Below are 17,266 nucleotides of genomic sequence, written 5' to 3'. Positions count from 1 at the left end.
AACTAAAGTAGTAAGATATATGTCCACTTCCAGCAAGATATCTCAAACGGCTATTCTGATATCTTTTTTACAATTTTCAGGAAAGATTTGGATTAGAAATCAGAGGAATTAAAATTGAGACCTCTATATCAAATAGCATCCAATAATAAAAGTCTATGACAGGCGTACATTTACAAGTAGATATAGAGAATAGCTTAACAATTAAAAAATAAAAAAGGTTTTATTTCTTCAAAATTTATTATAAACATACAAATCAATCAAATAATTCACATAAAAAAATGCTTGGGAATTTAAAATTAAACTATAAGTTTAGATAGCTACTTTATAACTCAGTGTTGCGGATCCGCATTGATTGTATACGAATCCGGATCCTCCAAATTTGGTCAGTGCGGATCCGGATCCTTGACAATAAAAATAAAATCACCAAATTTTTCAAAAAATATTTATTCTTTAATCTCGAAGTCAAAAATACTTTTAATTTTCAAGTCTGAACCTAAACCTTAAAGATTGGCTCTCATCACGAGAATGTCTGATTTTCAAAATTTGTAAGTGACTATTTTATATAAATTTAGGTAGATTTTTCCATAAATTTATACCCCAGGATCCAGATCCGCATTTTTTTGCGGATCCGGATCCGCAACACTGCTATAACTAAGGTATGTAAAGTCAAATGCTGTTCTACCTTGGAACACAATTTTCCTTGTTTTATTGGCAATTCCATTACATTGAAAGTATCAGAAGTAAAAATTAAAATCTAGATTATACATAAAAAGTCAATATTTAAAATACTACTCAATTTCAGACGTTTACAATAGTCACAGATCAAAACCTATTAAAGTAAGGTTTTTTTTAAAAAAAACCAATCATAAACTTTTGCTTTGTTTTTATTTATAATTAAAACAAAAGAACAATTGACATAAGTTCTAGTTCTTAATAACTAGGTTTCAATAACAAAGAATTTTATATTTTGATATTGATTTAAGACTATTGCTATAAAATCACAAAATAGTTACATGTAATCCCTTTAACTGACAATTGGACCATCGAAACCCCCATCCTTCAACTTTTAAAAGAAAAAATTATTAAGCATATGACATTAAACCTTACTAAACCTAACATAAACATCTTTTAATAAAAAATTTTGTGGTCAAAGTGTCAATTCAAGGAAAATTATGAATAAATAAATGACATCATTATGTACATCACAAGGGAGGGAAGGGACATTGGACTGTAAATTACACGGGGTGCCCAAAGTTTTATAACCACGTTATTTTATTGGTTAAACACTTTGGGTACTATTAGTGAATTGTGATTGGTAATTCCAAACTTTTCAACTAATAAGTTTGGCTAATTTTGTTTATCATCATGAGGGTGGTAAATAAATTCATCGTCCAATGGCTTATCCCTTACGACACCTGTATATCACCAATTATTACCACAATTATTACCAGGGAGAAAGAATAATCCCACCTTTTGTGCCTCTTCTGTTTAAATCAAAAGCAAATTAACTTTTTTTTTGAAATTTTTATAAATCATTAGATTCAATCTAGTCACACAGCTGATCTGAAGACTAAATGGGTCCTGCGGAGGATCACACAACAAGTTGATGAAAACTAGTAAAATATGATGCCCAGGGAACCAAGAACTGGTTTTGGTTAAACTGTATGAGTACCTTCCCTACTATGATTTTTTTAAAATTACTTTTTCATCAAATTTAGGAAATTTCAGATTTTTTTGATTCTGAATTGAATTTTTTTGTTAATTTTTTCAGTTCATGTGTCATTTTGGGAGGATCATATGTATTCTGACACCTCTTGAGGGGTACCCTCTCCCCCCCCCCCTCCATCCATTCTGATATTTACTCCATTTGATGCTATTTTTCAAAGTTAGGAATCTATTTGTATTTATTATTTGTTAAATTCACTCACATTTACAGGGGCTTGTGACCCATAGACATACATGACTATTGTAATACAACTTGTTCCTGTAATATCTGTCTCACAGCTAAGTCCCACAGAAAAAAACAAAAGAATTAATTCAGATTGTATTGAGACAGAAACTGGTTCAGCTGCCTTTAGTTATATTGATAAATTTACTAATAAAGAGGTAGTAAAAAAGATGAAAACCACAAGATATATTTGTAAAAAATGTAAACAAGATGTGGGACAGTACCAGGTGCACAGGCATCTGGTAATCTGGTAGAACAGATTAAAACTACTCCAATAAAACAACAGGAGCAGGTTACAACAACAATGCTTAAGTCTCATGTTCAACAACAAGGATCCCATAACAACACAGTAACTTTGTCTACTAAGGGTTCAAAGGCTAGAGTGAACCTGAATCCTTCTCTTTAAACAAGTGAAGTTAATTTCTCCCACAAAGCTCTTAATATTCTACAGTTATACCTCAACAATATATCCAATAAACATATGAAAAACATTGCCAAGTGGTTACGTGTTCATGGTATTCAAATGAAGTTATAAGAGTAGGTATGATTTATCCAAGCTTGAGACCCATACATGAAGACAAAGAGGGTGTAAAGGTGAAAAGACCAATCATTTATGCAGATGCAGAGGAACTAGTCGCTGCTATAACTGATGCTAGAGGGTGTAATAGGGCTGCTATTACAAAGCTGAATAGAAGCTTAATAGAATCAGCTTTCTATTTGTTGCTAATAATAAGCTTCTCTAAATATGTCTGGGTTGTCAGACATAATCAGCACCATATCCTTGCCCTTATTGTCATGTTCCTCTCAGAGAGATCACATCTACAGTTGATGATACAGCTGAAGTTCTACTTGAAGATCTATGGGATGAAAGAACATATGGAAACTTAAAGGAAAGCCTTGATATATATAGATGTACCACAATTAATGATTCCAACAGGAAGTTTGCCAAAAACTATATAGCACAGTTGAAGCTTCACATCTGAAAGAAGAAGCTGATATTAAAGTTCCTGACAAGTGTCCTGTTGAAGAATAGCATGCTATGATGGGGTTTGTAAATCACACCTTTTGGGATGGTTATGCTAAAGTTGTTAGGTGTAGAAAGCAAGCTGTAAAGTTTCCATAAAATTTTAATGCTATAGCTAAGGACTATCATGGCGTGCAATTTTAAGGGAAAGATATGCTTAAACAAGCTCACAGAATGCTTGATGAAGATGTATTGGGGGATACCAATCTAATACTTTTCAACCCTATGTGAGAGCATACCAAGCCATGGACAAGCTTGTTAGCCACTGCTTTGTCACTAAGATTGTTAATCAAGATAAGGTTGAAGATCTACTCAAGGAGGTAGTGATATCATACATGGGTCTTGAAATCAGTGTCACACCAAAGATGCATGTGTTATTTTACCATCTAATACCAGCACTTTTCAACCCTGTATTACAAGGCAGAGGATTAGGTGTTGTGTCAGGACACGCTGGTGAGTCTATTCATCAGAAATTCAAGATCTTTTGGTCTAAATATAGGATCAATTCTCTTGATAATCCTATATATGGAGACCATTTACTTCGTGCAGTAATAGAATTTTCTTCTAAACATATTTAAAAATATGCACTTTTGAATTTTCAGCCTTTTCAAAATTTCTTATCAATTTAAAAACTCTTAGGTATTTATTGAAAAATAAATTAAACATGCCAGATAATGACCTTTCTTTTCTTATCTGTGGGTCACAAACCCCTGAATATGTGAGTGAATTTATGAAATAGTAAATATAGATGCAATTAGACTCCTAACTTTGAAAATTAGCGCTTAGTAGAGGAAATTTCAGATAGAAATGGTTGGAGGGAGGGGGAGCCCCTGGGGAAAGGGAGGGTGGAACCCATCAAGAGGTGTCAGAACACATATGATCCTCCCAAAGTGACACATGAACTGAAAAAAATAACAAAAAAATTCAATTCAGAATCAAAAAAAATTCTGAAATTTCCCAAATTTGAAGAAAAAGTAATTTAAAAAAAATCATAGTAGAGAAGGTACTCATACAGTTTAACCAAAACCAGTTCTTGGTTCCCTGGGCATCATATTTTACTAGTTTTCATCAACTTGTTGTGTGATCCTCCGCAGGACCCGTTTAGTCTTCAGATCAGCTGTGGTCACTGATGATTCAAACTCCAATATACGAGGGACAAAATTTTCTCAAGGAAAACTTTATCCTATGAAATTTAAATATCCTAAGCTGACTTATTAGAGATTAGATAAAATAAAGCTGTTCTTTAACCAAAAAGTGTACACTTTCTAACCAATAATGTGGCCAAAATGTTCCTATAATAAACTACTAGCGGCTACGCCCTTAGAGGCCTCTAGGGACACATAAATTTTTTTTCTTTATCTAGTTTCAAATCAGCTATTTACCAAAAATACTTTTTTCGCCTATGTATGGTGTTAGTTATGTTTTTAGCTAATTGCGAAAATGTTTGCAGGGCGGCTTTTTTTTGTATTTTTGTCGATTTCTCTGGAAGGGTGGTGGTACTCTCCCCAAAAATAGTTATAAATTTTCCCCGGACCTAAATATAAGAAGCTACCATTTTAAGTAGAACCCGATCGGTTCAGCGGTTAGCGAGATCCTTCGGCACAGAGAGACAGACAAACAGACATCCTGTTTCTTTATTATAAGGTTATTTAAGTGGTAGTATTTAAAGAGAAAATTAATCTTGAATTATTTACCATAACTTTTTTTCGCCACAAATTTTCACTGAGAAGAGTAAAAAGGTAGGAGTAGAAGGCAATCAAGGGGGGGGGGGTGTGGAAGATTACTACCCGCCTACCCGCCGACTAATAAAATTTTACCTCCGACAGTTTGAAAAAGAATGTTACAATCAATTCCAAAGCCCTTGGTTAAAAAAAAATAAAAGTAAGATCGAATTATAAAGATCAAAAAAATCTAATTTGCTTTTTCCTATCAGTTGCATGTGGAATGCTGTTTTTTCTTTCTTTTATCATGTAATACTGTTTCTCTATAACCTAGAAAATAATATTTGTATGATAAGTCAGTTTTCCACGAATAGTAAATAAAAAAATATGCCCTTATTTTCCTCCATATGTCTTGTGATTTGGCACATATTTCTGATAACTTCAATTATTCCTAGGAAAGGGGTATGTAGTGTAGATATTAAACATTAAAATTTTGTAAATCTGCCTTTTCCTTTTCTTCAACCACACAAAATTCCCCCCCCCCCCCCAATTTCAGGCAAATCCTGTACACAGTAAGCACTGTTGACAGTAATTTATTATGTAGAAATAAAACGGAAAATATAGAAGAATGTTGCAAAATAAAGAGAAGGATTACCTTATCAAAAAATCTGGCAAGTTTGGTTGCAGCACTTGTACCAGGAGCCAATCCACTAGACATTTTTATATTTCAATTATTCAAGTAATACTTTCTTCTTTATTTATCAAGTAGAACTAGCGGCTGCGCCCCTAGCCTATAAGGACTTTGTCTTGGAAGGGGTGAGATTGGCCATAAAAAAAACACCTAAAACCATCACGGGACCTATGTTAACCTTCCCTAAAAGGGAGAACTCAATCAGTTCTGTAGTTTTAGAAATCTTAAGCTTCATAAAAAAATCATCACGTAGAAAAAAGTCCAATTTTCTTTAAATGGGTTGTTATTGTTTTCAAAGACAATAGTAGTAGGATATACATATGCAAAATCACATTGTACAGCAATAAAACTCCAAATTATGAACTCAAACAAAGCTTCCCATAAATGTCAATAATGTATAAATTCCTCTTTATTATAAAAAAAACACCAGAAACTCTAATGTAGGCAAGAACTTTGCAGTGAATGAAATATTGAAAAATTCCTTGGATCTCCAGTGTTTAAATGTATTTCTTCAGTACCATATTCTTCAGCTATATCTGACCTAAACAAGAACAAAATTATTTTAAAAGCAAAGCTTTGGATCAAATGCCTTTTATAACTAAATAAAAGTCTTACATTTCATGAACAAAAATATAATAAAGTTTATAGTAAAAAATGGCATTGTTCAAAGATTGCAAAAAGCTTTCAAATTTATTTTGTAACCTTTTTTGGTGCGTAGGCAAACCCCGCTTTTCCTTAGCAGCATCCATCTTTGTTCCAACAACTAGCATTGGAATATCAACCTAAAATATTGAGAATCTTATTAAACCTAGCGAACATTGAACTCCCTAAAAATTAAATAAATAATTCTTCATGTTAACCTACCCCCCCCCCCCCCCATTAGGATTTCTGTGCTTGAGTAGGCATTTTGAGGGAACCAACGAGTTTAATAATATCATTTACAATTCTTAGCTCAATCATATTGTTTGTTGTTTACCTAAAGTCAAGTTTAAACTATGAAACTTTTTCTTAATTATTTATTATTTCTATATCAATCTCCAAAATTCACACAACAAATGCTGGGATGAAATACTTACTACTTAGTTTTAAGATGTTGAATTAATAGGTAATACTTCAGTACCAGAGTTTAAGTTGAGGCATACCTGACCAATATCCCTGCCAGAGATGTCTGGATCTTCCCAGGCCTGATCAGTTGTTCTGCTTCCAAACTTTCCAGTTCCAGCCTCAGATTGAGTCACCTGAAAATAAAGTTTATAAAGGATAAGACAATGGAAGATACATTGATTTACATCACCTAAGATCACAAAAACTACAACTTCTGTAAAGGAAAATTATTGATTAAAAAGTTTGGACACTTCTAGTTTGGAACAAACCATTCAAGATTAAATTTAAAAAAATTCTAGCCTATGAATAATATAATAATAATAATAAGTCCCAGAGTAATTTTAAGTCCATTGTCGCCTTCCTCCCTGACTAGCAAGTTGCTTTTTTGTCTAGAGCATAAATTCTAGGATATGACTAATTTGATCTTTCATTTAATGAGAGCTTCATATGTCTTTGAATGGTTTTAGGCTATTGTCCCCCTCATTTAGTAGTAAATCCCCTCGCACTTCAGGGCTAGTTGGGAGATGCCACTAGTTCTGTATAAAATGAAGGACTAGGTATTTTCTATTTTTATCCTTAATAAAAGGGTTTAACTTTCTTTGCATTTAAAAAGTATATATGTCATGATTATTCTGTATTAGAATAAACATTTTTTTTGTGTACAGATAAACATAAAATAAGTATAATTTCTTATCTTTTAGTGACAGAAAAACTGTTGCCATATCAATTGTGGTTTAAAAAAGGAAAAAAACATATTCAATACAATGTTAATAAAGTCTTTGTTTTTTACTTTGCTAGTGAAAATGGCAAGCTGTAATATTGAAGTTGGAGAAACTAGAGAGGTGAAAAAGTTATAAACATTTGATAATTTTCTAAAATGGAATTTTTCGATTTAAAGGATTATCTTCTAAAATAAAATAAAAACTTAAAAAAGGTTATTGGATGATAAGCATTTTAAATGAAGAAAGGTATTTTCTTTCTTGAATATTTGTAGATATCAGTTTCCAATGGAGCCACCACCCTGGCCTCCCTGGTGGGACCAGCTGATGCTCCTGTCAAACTTGTCTGGGGACATGGACTTGGATCTAAGGATCCAGAGTTAAGGACAAGGTAAATTGTAGACTGTAGTAGAAAGTTTCAGGGATCTAAAAGGATAAGACAATGGCCGATAAATTGATGTACATCCCCAAGTTATTGAGGCAACGAATAAGAAAACTTTGGGAACTAGTGTAATAGACAGCCCAATGTACCCTCCAACCTGAGAAAGTTCTGGTGATTCTAATATTATAAACAAAAATTGGAAAAGAAAAATTTGAACTTTTTCTATTCCATAACTCATGCCTTTGATATTAAGTTGTTTATATTTACAGATTTAATGACAAGTCAAGCAATAGTTCATACGAAGGAATGGAAAAGGCTAATGCCAGGTGAGTGTTACTGAATGGATTTGGAAGCCTTTTGAATTTCTTTTTCCTTTCCTATTTAATTTTCAAAATTATCTTTCTCAAAACTTTGGGGACTAGTGTTATAAAGAGCCCATTATCCCCTCTTTCCTTTTTGACACAAACCCCAATTTTATCAAATCGGTGTTTAGGTTAGTATGTTATGATGCAAGAGGTCACGGTAGTAGCCATGGTTGGGAGGATACTGCTCATGAAGACCAACTTCAGGCAAAGAATTGATAAAAACAATTTTTTGGTTAAGTTTAGGATGAAACACTGCTTCTTTGTTAATTTGGAAGCATGCAATAATTGAATATTGTTAACCTTCTAAGAGTCATAGATACAAAAATCAAATAAGTCGTTAAAAAGTTCATAATGCTTCATAATTGTTATTATATGAAACATTTTTTATTTGTTTAGTTTTCCTGGGCAGAGTTGGCTAAGGATATGATAGAGGTTGTGAAGAACTATGAGCTGGCAGATGGATATACTATTGTAGGTGGAAGCAGCATGGGTTCTGCTACTGCTTTGTATACAGCTTTACAGAATGTGAGTAATTTTAATAGTTTTCCAATTTTTGAGGCTAACCCCCTTTTTAGTGGGTAGGGTGGGGGGGGGGGGGTTGCTGGGGAGTTTTAGTCAATAACGTACCCACATCTTGAATTTTACATTTAAAAAGACAACATAGAAATTTTTTTGTTGGGTAATTTCTCTTGTGAGGGTATTGATACACTCCCTTAAAATAAACCCTCCCATGAGAAGTATCATAGTAAAATAGAACCATTTTGGTGTAGCATTCAGGGTTATTCTACAGTACAGACAGACAGACACAGAGATTCTGTTACTTTTAGATAAAGATTAACAAACCATGATAAGTCAAATATCCTTTGCATAGATATGTCCTGTTGTGGGAAAAAAAACATATGCTAATTCCTCATCATTGTTTTTACAGAAAGATAGAATTGATGGTATGATCCTGATGAGACCACCAACCGCCTGGGAAGAGAGACTAGCCAGAAAAGATCAGCTTATTGAGGGGGCCAGGTATAATTTTTAATTAGCAATGATAATTGAAGACTTGAAATATTTTTTAATTATCTGGAGGTCAAATCCTTATATTCAAGTAACCTGAGGTCTGTGTTTGTTTAAATTAAATAATCGCGCTAACCACTGGACCAATATGATTCTATCATATGTCCTGGGAAGGGTTATAACTATTTTAAGGGATGGTTACGACCATCCTCCCAAGAGAAATCGCCCACAGAAAAGAATAACCCTCCAACAATTTTTTTTTACTTTTTCTTTTTAAACTAAAATTGAGATATGGAGGGTGGGTCGACTTCCTTCCCATCTACCTTAAATGTGAGCCGCTAGTAAAATAAAACAAATAAGCATAGTTTTCTTTTTAGAGTTTTACAATTACTAAAACCAGAGAGTCCTTACTACAATGTGCTGTATGGGTCTGCATACTCTGACCTACCACCTCTTGATACTCTTGAAAAGGTAGAATTTGTTTTACAAGAAAAAACATATTAGAATATTTCAAAATAAGAGAAAAATATTATCAATTCATACTTCATGTCATAGTTCATGTCAGTAGGTAATAGAAATTATAACTTCCTTTTATAAGTTTTGGTAGGTGTCAATATAATCAATGCTTTTTATACTAAGGTGGGGGGGGGGGGGGCGGGTTAAATGAGTGCTTTAAATGCTTGAGTTGGGTATACACTCCTTTACCCCCACCCTTAGACGTTAAAGATCTATATATTGCATTTAAGTTAAAAAGATTATTGAATTTTGTCTACAAAGGGAGAAACATCAAATATGATGAATTTTCAGATTGTCTTAGTACAGGGAAAGCTGTGAAAAAAAAACATGTTATATATAATATTTCTCAATTAAGATTAATAATTTAGGCACTTGATATTCCAATTCTGATTGTAACAGCCAAAGGAGATCCAACACATCCTGTCACTACCGCAGAGTAAGTTCAAACACTTTCTAGTATGTCTTCTTTCTAAGCCGCTTAATATCAGCAGGATTGGAACTGATTCTCAGCAATACTAAAAATTCATGTAACGCATCGTATTACAATTTACCACAAATAAAAAAGTAAAAATCATAATATTAATACACGTTTGATAGCCATGGCCTTTGGCTTCTCAGGGCTAACAAAAATGGGTTGAATCTCATAATTCTTCATTCTAATATCCGCAGAAAGCTGTTATAACATGATGCGTTAAATAACTATTCTAGTATCCCCAGAATACGTTCTAAGCGTTGAGATTTTTTTAGAATTAAATTTTGTTGCCTATTAGGTACTTTATCAGCAAAAAATATGCCGCTAGTTCATAAAGATTTGTCACTAACATATCTTTTAGTTTCTTTCATAAAAGTTTTATTAGGTATATCTTTTTAAATTGTCTCAACCAATAATTTTTTTCGTTATCATTAAACTATTTTAAGAGCACTGCAAGTATTGAGTGATGATGTAACATTGTTCATAGCAGAAAGTTATTCAGATGGACTCAAACAATTTCCAGATGTTATTGCAGAGTTTCTCATGAGATTTAAGTAATCTTTATTTGACCAAATGTATTTTTAAAAAGTAATAAAAATTTTTAGTGAAACTTTTCCATTTATAAAAAATAAATCCTGTTATTTAAAATATTTCTTAAAACATGAGTTATGTAAGCAGTAGAGTTGATGTTTTTGTTGTAGTAACCCTGATTCTCTTAAGTTAGGATTCAGATGCATACGGAGATTGGTTGTGAGAATCCTTTGGCCCATTGCTGGATTGGTAAGCTTCGCCCACAGGGGGGGGGGGGGGGCAGATTTCTCTTAGGAGATTTTTGGTGCTCTCCCCCAAAATTAAAAAAAACCTTCCCTGGACCTATGAAAAGCTACCCTGTACAGGAGAACCATACCGATTCAGCGGTTAGCGAGATCCTATGGTACAGACAAACATCCTGTTACTTTATAATAATTATTTAACCTTATATCTTAAAATTCCTAGGTAATAATCTTTAGAAAACAATAAAACCCAAAAAACCCGGATTTTATTAATAAAACCCAATGGGTTGGGTTATTTTTAAAAAACCCGGGTTTTTACCAACCCTGCATAGGAATGAAGAGCATGGATGAGGGAAAGCATGATTTAATTTGCTTGACTTGTAGGGTCCTAACGTACTACGAACCTCCCTTCTTACAACCTAGAGGCAGAGGCATCACAGAGAGGTTGCGAAATAGTATTTATGACAAATTGCAAATTAAATTAATTGTCATTCAAGTTCAAAGTCTATGAGGATAATTGAACACAAAATTTCTCAACCACAGCGTAATGTGTTACCCACTACACTATGGAAGAGTGACTCATTGCAATACTTTATTTTTTTTAATTTAAAGGAATATCTTATTTTTAATAACTATTTCCTCGAAATTTTCTGGAAGTTCAGAAAACAAGTCCTTAACAAACAATCACAAAAAATGTACCTCGGCTAGCCATCTGTTGAGATTGAGACAGGATTTTCTGTTAGATAGATCATGCACCAGAATTATTCCATGAACTGAAATAGAAAATAATAATTCAAAGCAAGGATGATAAAATAAATATAAACCGACAGAATTCCACTACCCTTGCATTTTTCAGTCCAACCTTTAATAAAACATGTATTAAGTATCTGCAAGCCGCCCTAAGCCTGCGATGCTATCCGAAAATTATTCTACCCAATCTAACTTTTAAAAAACATAAAAATATGGGGGTTTCCCAACAAAAACGTTTTTTTTCAGAATTAATTGGTAATATTAATCACAAAACCTATCACTTAAAATATATGATATACATTACCTACCTAAATTATAAAAGACATGTCTTGTATTTCTATGTGCATGACTACCTCCAATATCAAACAACTCAATACAGAAACTTCTCTAAAAATAAACATGACAAAAAAACTTCATTTATATTAAGTTGTAAAGCATAATTTGAAGACATCTGGCACATATAATATGCTTATTTTGCCAAAATACTTTATTTCTTGCCTCTTACTAAAGCCTTGTTTAATGCAACCTGATGGATGCATTACACCCAATAGGAGAAAGAGGGGGTGAGGGTGTATTGATTATCCACTGATTGATTAGCAGACATACCAGAACTTGTGAAAATTTGAGGGTGGAAAAGGAGAGGAGGGGGGGGGGGGTGGATTATTCACTGATTTAATAAGCATACATACGAGAACTTGTATAAATAAAATTTGAGGTCATTTTTACCTGACTAGCTGTTCCTTCCAAATATTCATGAATTTTCACTTCAACAGAACAGCCTATTGTCCAACCTAAAACAAACATCAGAAAACAATCTACAAGGTGAATATTAGAAAAAAAATATTTAAAAATTCATCCAGTATTTTACCTATCCATTATATCTTAAATAAGTCTGTGAAGTCTAGCCATACTAAAGATATAAATATAGAAAATGTCTTGATCTATAATTAATTGGAATTTGTTATCAAGCACAATTGGACTGGATGACAAAGAACTTACAATCAATGAGTTGGATTTCTGTTGCTTAAACTAACACTAGTGCCGCTGGTACCCTCCCCCCCAAATAATTATAAACCTTCCTTAGACATAGTAGAAGTTTCACTGTTAAGGAGAAGTTGAACCATATCCGTTAAGCGGTTAGCGAGATCCTTCGGTACACACAAACGGACACACTGACATCCGGTTACTTTATATAGTGATTGTATGATAAAAGACACTGATTCCTCACTGCCTCGGTTATCTTTGAGTGTCAGTTGCTTCAACGTTTGGTCGATAAAAAATACAGAAACTCCCTAATTGTACAGTAGCTGTATTACTTACTTGGACTATTTAGAACAGTTCCATGACAAATAAGGTTGGTTAAAGCTGTTTTACCCACTCCACTATCGCCCACAACTTTAACACAGCATTTGACTTCAATTCAATAGCAAGGATGGTTTAATACATAGATGGAGAAGTTATCAATTAAATTTAAAAAAATTAATAGTTATTATAATAGTTAATTATCGCATCTTGTTATAGAGAGCTTTCCGCGGATATTAAAATAAAAAATTATAAGATTAAAACCAGTTTTGTTAGCCCAGAAGGGCAAAAAGCTAACATGACTAGTGTTAATTTTATGATTTTTATTTTAATATTCGTGGAAAAATTGCCTGTAAATATGTAGAATGCTATACCTACTGGAAATGTTTTTAACTTTTTGCAATATTACTTTTTTTCATGATAAAATATATCGAAAAAAACCGTCTTCAACAATGAATTAACCAATATTCACAAGTCAAATCCCTAAAACTCGGACTTTTTCAATATCCGCCATTTTAATTCTTTACTGTCATCTCATTATTTCTGAAACAATATTTATTATTATTATTTTACTGTTTTAGGTTTCTTTATACAATATAAAAATTTTAACTTTAAATATCAAAATAGTGAATATTTCATAATACATTGCTAGCGGCTGCGACCCTAGCATCTAGGGAAAGAGATAAAATAGCTTAAAACCATTTCGAGGCTTAAATAAAAAAAGTCTAAAACCATCCCAGGACATTTGTGAAGCTTCCCTAAAAAGGAAAACTTAATCAGTTCAGTAGTCATTGAGATCTTAAGATTCAGACAAAAAATCTTACTTCTCTTTATAAGAGGAGAAAAATTTTAGCAATAGATACCTGCCAAAATAGTAAATATTTCTTAGGATATAGATTATAGACAATACTGTCATTATAATGGTAGTATAAATATCTGAATATCTGTCCGTCTGTCCTTCCATCTGTCCTTTCATCTGTCCGTCTGTCTGTCAGTTCGTCTGAAGCTTAAGATCTCGGTAACCACTGAACCGATCGGATTCTCCTCTTCAGGGTATATACATATTGGTCCTGTGGTGGTTTTAAGCTATTTTTTTGGGGGGTGGGACACCCCCAACCCCCCTAAAAATAAAAAATCCCCCCTCCAATTTTTTTTTTCTTGCAGAGAAGTTAGATTTTTTTTCTTATGGAGAAGTTAGTTCACATAAAACTACTGGCGGCAGCAACAGTATTACTTAATTTTTTTTAATTACCTCTTGGGGCCAAGCCCCTAGAGGCTAGGGGCGAAGCCGCTAGTTTATTATAAAGAATTAGGGAAAAACACTTAGTTTTTATCAACGCAATAAAACTTTACTACGAACAAAATTTCTGTAATTAACCAAAAAATTAAATTACTATGGATATCCAATAAAAAGGCAGTAAACTTAAATAAACAAAAACAAACAATTTAACGATAAAAAACACAGAAATTTAGGATTAACTTTTATCAGAAGCGTGCAGAAAGGGGGTGTATCCACCCTCCTGGCAAAATTAAGAGGATGAATACAGCATCCTTGACCCCTAAAACAGACAAGGGTAAAAAAGGTTAATTCCTCTGAATTTAACATTTCGTATTCTAAATATTCTTATAAATTAACTTTAATTATCTATACCTAGGTAGGTAAAATACAAAATATATTAAAGTATTAGCTAGAAATTTTAAAACATGGATGTTTGTCTTTGGTTAATTTGGTAAGAATGTATTTTATGGGCTTACTATCTTTCTTTTCTTTTTATTAAAAAAGATATGGGGTAGTAGGCAAAAAGTACTAATTAGATACAAATGTATCCTTTTTTATGTTAGTCCCCTTTTATATTTCAACTATTATCATAATTTTAAAATTCATTTGCATCACAATAATTTCTAAACAAATGAATAAAAAAGATTAGCTAAAACTAGTTTTTTAGACATTCAAAATAAAAAAAAAAAAAAAACATAATAGACTTTAAATAACATATTATTTACTTCAAATTAAGGTAACTTTATTAATAAGGTAACACTATAAACTTTTAAAAAAACCAGTTTGCTTTCATTCAGAAGACCAAATTACAACAATTGCTAAAAGGATCTTTTATAGTCCTGCGGAAACGTAAGGCTAAACGAATTGTAAATAGCCTCACCCTTACTTATAGACGATAGCAGCTCTTTAACATATGGACTATACATTTAAAGGGAGCACAGCTAGCCTATAGTCAGGTCTGGCCACTACACTTGAATGAAATATTATTGTATTGACTTCAGTATTTAAATAGAATTAGAAATCATTAATTTCGACTATCTTTCAAATTAGTTTAGGTACTGACATTGTTAAGTTAGGTATCTACTTGTATCAAAATAGTTAACAATAATTTTCAAAATTAGCAAAACTTTTTAATTAGCCAATAATGTACTCGACAAGTATTTTTTCTTCTTGTTGTATGTTAGATTAAGGATCCAAGCAGGAGCCTAAAACAAGTTTTGATTTAAAGAAAGGAAGGTTGATTATTTTTGGCCAATCATAGGATAATTTTATACAATTTTTCTATTGCTCATGAATTACATTTTTTTATGTATAACAAACAGTCTTTATTGCTGAACCCAAAACTTCTACTGGTACATTGCCTGTAGCCTGGCCTTCTTCTGCAACCTCTTGACCTCCTCCTTGACCTTTATCTTCATGAGGTCAAGACAGGCCAAAGCGTCCTCTTTTGAGTCATGACCTCCTTCTAAACAAATAAATAAGATGTTTGTATGTAAATAAGGTCAAAGAACAGAATTTTAGGAAAGGTGTGAAAAAAAACATTTTTGTAAAAACCTTTTTATCAGTTTATGTTTGCTATTGAGATTAATTTTCACTATCTTATTCCCTAAAATCCATTCATTAAACCTTTAATATTTTTTAAATCAGAAAAACTCTAAACTCATTAATTAGCCTATGAGTATGCATGATATGAGAAAAAATATTGTCAAAATTTTAACCACTTGTTTTATTAATAATGCAAAATCCTGAACACTTTTAGTGCACATTTTAAACATATGTCTACTCTTTTCCACAAAGTAAAGCAGGATTCATAATAAAAAGTTACTTTATATATGAATAAATTGTCTTTTTTTCTATCCAAACTTTTGGGTATAGTCCTTTCCATGACATCGCTCCATATGGGGCGATGATTTTAATTGATCGCCTCTTATGACAAGGGGCGATGTATTGGCTCCTTGAAAGGAGCGATTTAATAGCCCCTTATAACAAGAGGCGATGTTATGACTCCTTGAAAGGAGCGATTTGATAGCCCCTTGCCCTAAGAGGCGATTAAATGATCCTTTATCGCTCCATAATCGCTCCTTCTAAAGAGGTAATGATATGTCCTCTTATCCCAAGGGGCTATTTAATAAAATATCGCCTCTTCATGGCCCCTTCACGATTTTATATATATATCTGAGTTCCTTGATGGCCCCTACATCGCTCCTTCATCTCTCCTTCTAGAAATTTATATTACATTGTACTTACTTTGATGGCCCCTACATCGCTCCTCCATCGCCCCTTCATCGCTCCTACATCGCTCCTTCATCTCTCCATCTTGAAATTTATACTACATTGTACTTTGATGGCCCCTACATCGCTCCTCCATCGCCCCTTCATCGCTCCTACATCGCTCCTTCATCTCTCCTTCTTGAAATTTTTATTACATGGTACTTTGATGGCCCCTACATCGCTCCTCCATCGCTCCTCCATCGCCCCTTCATCGCTCCTACATCGCTCCTTCATCTCTCCTTCTTGAAATTTACATTACATTGTACTTTGATGGCCCCTACATCGCTCCTCCATCGCCCCTTCATCGCTCCTCCATCGCCCCTACATCGCTCCTTCATCTCTCCTTCTTGAAATTTACATTACATTGTACTTTGATGGCCCCTACATCGCTCCTCCATCGCCCCTTCATCGCTCCTCCATCGCCCCTACATCGCTCCTCCATCGCCCCGTACATCGCTCCTTCATCGCCCCTTCATCACTCCTACATCGCTCCTTCATCTCTCCTTCTTGAAATTTATATTACATTGTACTTTGATGGCCCCTACATCGCTCCTCCATCGCCCCTTCATCGCTCCTACATCGCCCCTACATCGCTCCTTCATCTCTCCTTCTTGAAATTTATATTACATTGTACTTTGATGACCCCTACATCGCTCCTCCATCGCCCCTACATCGCTCCTACATCGCCCCTACATCGCTCCTTCATCTCTCCTTCTTGAAATTTATATTACATTGTACTTACTTTGATGGCCCCTACATCGCTCCTCCATCGCCCCTTCATCGCTCCTACATCGCCCCTACATCGCTCCTCCATCGCTCCTACATCGCCCCTACATCGCTCCTTCATCTCTCCTTCTTGAAATTTATATTACATTGTACTTTGATGGCCCCTACATCGCTCCTCCATCGCCCCTACATCGCTCCTACATCGCCCCTACATCGCTCCTTCATCTCTCCTTCTTGAAATTTATATTACATTGTACTTTGATGGCCCCTACATC

The 17,266-nt window shown here is 33.6% G+C and overlaps 3 protein-coding genes across 5 annotated transcripts in view; 1 reads left to right on the top strand and 2 right to left on the bottom strand.

Moving 5' to 3' along the window:
- Positions 1 to 218: 218 nt before the first annotated feature.
- On the bottom strand, positions 219 to 13,275 carry LOC145313113 (rab-like protein 3). Of its 3 annotated transcripts, none has more exons than XR_013877248.1 (12): positions 13,201 to 13,275; positions 12,734 to 12,810; positions 12,140 to 12,204; positions 11,722 to 11,800; positions 11,363 to 11,436; positions 6,467 to 6,562; positions 6,027 to 6,106; positions 5,808 to 5,865; positions 5,289 to 5,345; positions 4,901 to 4,963; positions 953 to 1,486; positions 219 to 829 (listed from the first exon to the last, which is right to left on the bottom strand). XR_013877248.1 is itself a non-coding variant. In XM_080152380.1 (11 exons), exons 1-11 carry the CDS (start codon positions 13,227 to 13,229, stop codon positions 1,445 to 1,447), a joined length of 720 nt encoding a protein of 239 aa, XP_080008506.1. In that variant the 5' UTR covers positions 13,230 to 13,275; the 3' UTR covers positions 219 to 1,444. The 3 variants fall into 3 exon arrangements, 1 of the variants encoding a protein (XP_080008506.1); XR_013877249.1 differs by having other exon boundaries at positions 219 to 788; positions 986 to 1,486; XM_080152380.1 differs by having other exon boundaries at positions 219 to 1,486.
- LOC145313112 (uncharacterized) lies at positions 7,115 to 10,540 on the top strand. Its single transcript, XM_080152379.1, has 9 exons — positions 7,115 to 7,270; positions 7,423 to 7,538; positions 7,799 to 7,855; positions 8,023 to 8,098; positions 8,291 to 8,419; positions 8,823 to 8,914; positions 9,280 to 9,373; positions 9,787 to 9,854; positions 10,337 to 10,540. Exons 1-9 carry the CDS (start codon positions 7,193 to 7,195, stop codon positions 10,446 to 10,448), a joined length of 822 nt encoding a protein of 273 aa, XP_080008505.1. The 5' UTR covers positions 7,115 to 7,192; the 3' UTR covers positions 10,449 to 10,540.
- The window catches only part of LOC145313108 (uncharacterized), a 66,736-nt gene continuing 62,725 nt past the window's right edge, over positions 13,256 to 17,266 (bottom strand). The window contains exon 43 of the mRNA XM_080152371.1: positions 13,256 to 15,459. Within this exon, the coding sequence (XP_080008497.1) occupies positions 15,341 to 15,459 (119 nt within the window). The 3' untranslated portion in view covers positions 13,256 to 15,340. The remainder of the gene's footprint in view (positions 15,460 to 17,266) is intronic.

This window comes from Acartia tonsa, chromosome 3, assembly GCF_053477335.1.
Source record: "Acartia tonsa isolate MP-2025a chromosome 3, ASM5347733v1, whole genome shotgun sequence".
In the NCBI taxonomy this organism is placed as follows: domain Eukaryota; kingdom Metazoa; phylum Arthropoda; class Copepoda; order Calanoida; family Acartiidae; genus Acartia; species Acartia tonsa.
This window is presented reverse-complemented; position numbering and strand designations above follow the sequence as displayed.